Source organism: Chenopodium album, chromosome 25 (genome assembly GCF_948465745.1).
Source record: "Chenopodium album chromosome 25, dcCheAlbu1.1, whole genome shotgun sequence".
NCBI lineage: Eukaryota > Viridiplantae > Streptophyta > Magnoliopsida > Caryophyllales > Amaranthaceae > Chenopodium > Chenopodium album.
Genome location: NC_137858.1, coordinates 36,250,611 through 36,257,223, shown reverse-complemented (window position 1 = coordinate 36,257,223; position 6,613 = coordinate 36,250,611). Strand labels below are relative to the sequence as shown.

Genomic DNA, 6,613 nt, shown 5'->3' with positions numbered 1-6,613 from the left:
TATTAATGACCTAGAGTAGGAAATTATATAGTACTTATAATAAACCTTAACCTTATCATCAAACATATTTTATATAGAATCAATTTGAACATGATAACTGATAACCTCATGTACAAAATCTGCAAAATCATCCAATCTAAAAAGTTTCTTTCTAAAGTACTCTCCTATTTAAATTGAAATTATACCATATACAAGCATGTTAGAAATATGAAAGATAACCTCAAGATTAGATTTTATTTTATTTTTCATCCTAACTTTGAGATGGATTTATCATCCCTTGGGTCCAATCCCCCATGTGGGTATCACAGCACCAATGTGCAATAAAGTAAAAGGAGAATTGCCTCTGTTACACCAAATAGTACCCCCTCAAGGCCTCACACTGCATGGCTGTTTATGGTATACCTAGTGCTGCCAATCATTGATACGCAGTACAACACAACACGGTACGAATTCAGCCGGAAGAAACTGAACACAAATCAACCTAAACACGACCCAATTAGGTAATTTTTGTCATGCAATTATCCTACTTTATACACAAAATTTGATACATTGGGTAGACACGAAACCAAACATGAACATGGCCCGGTTATGTGTTATGCTAACCCTAGGTATGTCGCCATCTCCAAGAGTCCACTCGCCCCAAAATACCCCTTATGGTTTTGTTCAGGGTTGCTACCTTGCTACTAAATAAACCAAGCTTAAGAGTTAAGACTTTAACTATAGCATCTATTTATTTCCTACTAGTAATGGATATGTAAGCTTACATCACCTGCTCTCTCCAAGTACAACCACCATGTGTTAAGTGTTATAATTATAAACACCACGTGAGCTTTGCACGTAGTCTTATCCCATAAACTGCTTTCAGAAAAAGAAGAATCCCTCTACCAGTTAAATTCCCTTTTTTCATCAGAAAGCAGTAGAGATCTTATCCTCAAGACTTCAAAATCTTACCCAATAAGCAACTTTTCTCCATAAAGGAATATCCTACACTCAGGCCACCCTCTAACAAGAAGCGAAAATTCAATATTCATCCCATCATCGATCAAGAGCCATTTTTCCAATGTCTGTTTATATTTAGTAACCGTAACTTGACGAAAAGAGGAAAATACGGGCTGCTAAATCTAGTCTTTAGACCAAAATCTAAAACCTTAGCTTCCAAATATCTAACTGAAAAGAGTTTATGTTCAGGGCTCAGATCCCACCAATGTGGTCACAGATGTTACTATGTTAGAGAACAAATACTGATATATGGGTCATTTTCTACTGAGACCACGAGTATAGCTGTAGGGCATACTCTTTTGTAACGGTATGGGTATGAAAGGTTATGTAGTGGGTACTTGCTGTTTGAGTTTGTGAAACACTAGTGGTGAAAGGCCCACAATCCTAGCACCATCTACTCAGGTGCACTAAACTTTAGTGTTTGTGAGGAATCTACGACTTATGAAGGTGCTATATGATATAGAAGAGACCCTGACAGCGGAAAAGTTTAGTGATGAGACAAGAACATTCACATGGGCAGCATTCCAATAACTAACTTACAAAAGTAAAATCATTGTTGGACATAGAACATCAATGAATATGGTCAGCAAAATGGCTGTCCATCAGATTAACACACAAAAAAGTGCTTCTCATGGTCTATATCATAATCTAACCTCCAAAATTTTCATATAGATGACCTATCCTTTCTCACAAATCATATCGAACATTCCACCTGCCCTTTGCATCAGCATTGACGGTCCAATTATTTTCTCTGAACTGCATGTATGGAATCTGCAGAGATACAAGGGTAAAGTAGAGCTAATTAAAAATACACAAAAAGGAATACATATTGGCTACACAGCTCTGAGTAAAGTTTGGTGGCTGAGGAAAGCAGATATAACAAGAATCCAATAGGCAACAGAGTTAGAGCCGACACAAATATGAAGTATCCTATGTTACTCAGACACAGTCCAGCATACATGAAACATATTTCTGATACTAAACAATTTTTGCATGTCTCTTCCCATTATAATCACACACGTACAATATACATTTACTTGTTTGCAAGTTCTGGTTGAAAATCTGAATTCTCTATCAGATGACTGTTCACATTGTAAGAAAGTTCACATTACAATTACATACATTTTACGTTTCATCTTTTCCTCTACATATTTTTGGATCAAGATAATTAGGTATCAACTGTCAAGGTGAAAAATTAAGTGTCAGGTCATACACTTGTAGGAGTGCCAAGGTATCACGAGTACTGGAGATAATTAAGTGAGTCAAAGTAACATTGAACAAATCCCAATAAGTACACAACTTATTCCAAAGTAATATTATTGGAGCACATAGTAAGCTACAGGTAAGTGGAAGTTGGAGCTTTCTACATAAAGTCAAATCCACTTATCATCCAAGTTTGATGAACTTCACTAAAGAGTTATTACCAGGGTCAATTTCAAGGGTTCGACCATTCGATTAACCAGTTCAACAAGAAAGTGTAGATAAGCAGAGGTAAATGCACTTCATCAGACAGACAAGCACGCATAACAGAATTCCAGACAACATGAGTGGGATTCATAATCTTTGAAAGGATCCCTAGGGAATGAGAATGTGGCTGAGCTATGATAGATTAGTAAATGACCAACTTAATCCTTTGGAAAGTAATATCATAACAGCATGCACTTTGCATAGTAAGACCAGGTCTTACACCGTCTTCTCAAGCATTTTGTATTTACCATGAACATTATTTCGCAAACCCGATCATGTTTAATAATCACCTCCCCCACCCCCCACCCCCCACCCCCCTCTCAATGGTTCAAAATTTGTCTTGTAGTTACTTGTATTAGTATAAAGTATAAATCTAGCTAACCTTACCAAATAGGCATGGGATAAATATGAAGAAGGCCCATATGATGAGGAGAGAGGTGAAAATAAATAAGTGGAAATGACCATAAGATGAGGAAGTAGAAAAGAGAAACAACAAACCAAATAAAGTATGTTTTCATTTATATTAAAATATCCGAAAATGTAAATTGTTGCATTTATTTGAAAACAGAAAGAGTATCCTATTATTGATATGGGAATGCCCCATAAGAACTCCTTTCCTTTTCAAGGAAATAAAGTCATATGTATACTCAAACATGTACCCTAGTGATTGGTTGTGCGTAGTAGGAATTGTTGTAATATAGACAAATGCATTTAGAAAGGAAAAATATTCACATGGGGATCCTTTAAAATGACAAGAAACTTGTCTTGGGACAAAAGTAACTATTTTGCAAAGCTAAAGTTCTTTTTTTTTTTTTTTAATTTTTTTTTTTAATTTTTTTTTTTAATTTTAATTTTAAAAAAAAATTTTTAAAGAAAAAAACACCACATAAATAGAAAGCCAAGTTGAATCCTATCAAGCTGATTCTTCTACTGGTTGATATTAAAGATATTAGTTGCTCAATCACCTTATATTTGTTAAATATGGTATCAGATAGTGATTTTTTATTTCAACCAGGCCAAAAATAATGTCACTATATAAAGAAGAGGCAAGTTTTGTTACCGATCTTTTGAAAATAGCCACCTGTTATAGCTTTTTCTTAATCACTATTTGGAAATAGTGATTTTGAGTTGCTCAATTACCTTATAAAGATCTCTATTTCAAAGTAACAGTCCTGTTCTCTCTACTTGCACCACTATTTTTTATATATTTACATTGCAGCCAAATTATCACCCAATACTTCCACAATATCCCCAAGTTATCGAAGGTGCAGCTTGAAACAGCATCAAATGCAACTTCAATTCATACATCTACGGTCATCTTCTATTCTATATTAACCATCAGGACAGTGAAAGAAGGAGTTTGTTGCAAAGCATACATCAGGAAACAAATAGAATTATTGGAACCTTTGTAAAAGTTTGTTAATTAAAAGAAAGACTAAGTTAACAAGAAACAGCTAAGTTAATATCATCAATTACATGGGGAAAATGTATTAATGAAGTCCTTGAAAAAAAATACTATACCACTTTACTAGGGTATAACAATAAGAGGCGGGCAGCCACCTCATGTGTACACACATATGGACAAGCCATGGAGACAAGAAAATTAATGAACTCCTCCTTAGGGTTCCCAAGTGCAATTGTGCAACCCAAAAGCAACACAAGTCTGCTTCTCAGGGGAAAAGAAAAAAAAAAACACATTCTTTTTGGATTGGACCACCAATCCAGAAGTCCAAATGTTTTATAAACTTGCACAAAATTGAATTGTCCTGTCAGCCCCCAAAATACAATAATTAGCTTAAAAATTAATATAACCTGTCAGCCCCCAAAATACAATAATTAGCTTAAAATTAATATAATTTAATTCAATTTTGATCAAAAGAAAATCCTTTACTGAATATCAACAATTAGGCTGTAACTCTTCAACAAAGACCAATATCAGAGAAGGTTATTGCTTAAATTGTACCAGAAAAAGGTTAAATCACTCAAATGGGTTATTTTTCATTGAATTAATGTAATTCCCACATATGCATTTACTGATGGTGGACTAAGAATTAATATATCTTTGAATCGAATGTAAAAACTAGCACTACCATGACTAACTATAAGTCACTCTTTAAGTGAGGTGATATGTGGAGAAGCATATTAGATTCTCTAATAAAGAGACGTGAAATAAGGCCTACCTTATTAGTGACATCATAGCCAACCTTGAACCTCAGATCTTGTTCCTTTTGAAAATTGAAAATGCACCAGGTGAATTCAGCACCTCCCCTGACCCTCCTCTACAAAAGAGTGGAGAAGAAGAAAAGAAATTTAACAAATAATAAAAGGACCTCAAGCTTTTCACCGAGAAAAATGATACAAAAATTCCATACAACATACTGATAGACGGATACAATCTTAATTCATGAGATTGGGGATGCCTCTGCAGATACACTTTTTTTTTTTTTTTTTTTTTGAGGGCTGCAGATACACTTGAGTATCTAATAAAATTACTTAAAGGTTTTTACATATAGTCAGTTTCCTTCTCAACAATAGCAAATCCCACACAATTGGTAGGTAATGTCAAGAAAAAGTTGTCAGTCACTTTTCCTGAACTCTTTCTTTTCTTTTCTAAATCCCATTTGATTTTTATTTTTATTTTTATTAATTGGGGGAAGGGAGATGTACCAAACTTTAGCTACATATATGGATGCTTTAAAATACATAATTGTCATAAAAACTGAGCAGAGAAATTTTAAATCATCTCTAACCTGTTTAAACTCTTTGTCAATCTCGCATCGTCCCTTGACATTAAAGCTAATTGAGTCATTAGATGTCACAGGGAATGCCATTTTACCACGAGCAGTGTACCCAAGCTTCTCATGCTTATCAAATTGCACCCCCAAGCCAAGACTGGATGACAGTTGTGGTTGCTATCAATTAAAATAGTTGTCATGCGAACAAAGAGGAAGAAGAACAAGAGTTAGACGATTCAGAATGTCAAATAATCATTATGACTTGTCATATCAAACACGTTATATAATATTAAAAAAAAAATATATAAAAAAAGGGCACAAAGAAAAGAGATTTAGTTGTTGAGCAGAAACCCCAGAAAGAATAAAGCCTAAGAAACTTAAGAATTGAGTGAAGCAAGATAGCTTATGGAACAGCATACATTAATGAAGCGCCTCAACATTGCACAGAAGTAGTTTGGTGACCCATATCTTGTATCTAGCTCTCCATGAACCTGACACAAAGGGAAAACCCTAATACCATTAAACGAAAACTGGAAAATACAAAATAGATAAGAGATTGAGAGATCGAATGCATAACCAATGGCACCTCATACAATGATATAATCCAATAAATTGTGAAAAAAAAAACCCGACACTCCAACCCTTTGTAAAGGAGTGAAAAACAGATAAGAAACAGTCTTCAATGCACAATGTAGTTCACCCCAAACACAGTCATGGTAAATTTTATAAAAGGGGTTATCTTCAAACGTTCAGAGACCCTTCGAAGAAATCAGCCAAATCAAATGCAGCTCGAAAGATGAGGAATTACGCTGTAAAACCAGCGATTTCTCTCTTTACCCATTTCACATTCTTCTATCAAGCTACTAAAAACAACACATTCACTTATAACAACAATTTCTGCACACCAACATGATAAAATATGCTAAATTATCCACACTCACAAAAATTAATTGCACAATAATTTACCCTACACTTGTATAATTCAGCTTACCCTTCATTCAAAACGTCATAATTCAATAAAACCTCAGAATTGCAGAAATTCAGCCATTACTTAACAAATTAAAAGCACTAAAACCTAATTCAAAACTATAATAATAAAAATAAATTTACAGTAGCAATGGAAGCTAACAATTAACTGAACCATGCAACTTTAAAATCATAAAACAATAAAAACGCAATATAAATATGTAGAAAACAAAATTAAAGCATAAAAATTAAGAGGCACAAAAGTGAAAAAGAAAAGAAATGAAGAAAAACCTGCAAGAAAGTGTCAGAATCAATGGGAAGCTTCTGCTTGGCATGAATTCTGAGAGATTTGGAATCAGCACTGTATCTTAGAGAAGTCTCCATAATTATCTCTCTCTTTTCTGCTCAAGAGTACTCACAACTAGAGTGAAGGTCAGAAGAAAATG

At 34.2% G+C, this 6,613-nt stretch overlaps 1 protein-coding gene across 1 annotated transcript; it reads right to left on the bottom strand.

Moving 5' to 3' along the window:
- Nucleotides 1-1,535: 1,535 nt before the first annotated feature.
- LOC145614830 (outer envelope pore protein 21B, chloroplastic-like) lies at nucleotides 1,536-6,613 on the bottom strand. Its single transcript, XM_081669891.1, has 5 exons — nucleotides 6,459-6,613; nucleotides 5,621-5,692; nucleotides 5,217-5,378; nucleotides 4,647-4,745; nucleotides 1,536-1,770 (listed from the first exon to the last, which is right to left on the bottom strand). The coding sequence occupies exons 1-5, from the start codon at nucleotides 6,549-6,551 to the stop codon at nucleotides 1,687-1,689; spliced, it is 510 nt and encodes a 169-aa protein (XP_081526017.1). The 5' UTR covers nucleotides 6,552-6,613; the 3' UTR covers nucleotides 1,536-1,686.

What these genes read in the sequence shown, in the direction of transcription:
- LOC145614830 (XM_081669891.1), bottom strand. Translation starts at nt 6,551, where the DNA reads ATGGAGACTTCTCTAAGATACAGTGCTGATTCCAAATCTCTCAGAATT. An exon ending in TTGACAAAGAGTTTAAACAG is followed by an intron (nt 4,746 to 5,216) that starts GTTAGAGATGAT and finishes ACTCTTTTGTAG; the next exon opens with AGGAGGGTCAGGGGAGGTGC. An exon ending in GCTATGATGTCACTAATAAG is followed by an intron (nt 1,771 to 4,646) that starts GTAGGCCTTATT and finishes GTATCTCTGCAG; the next exon opens with ATTCCATACATGCAGTTCAG.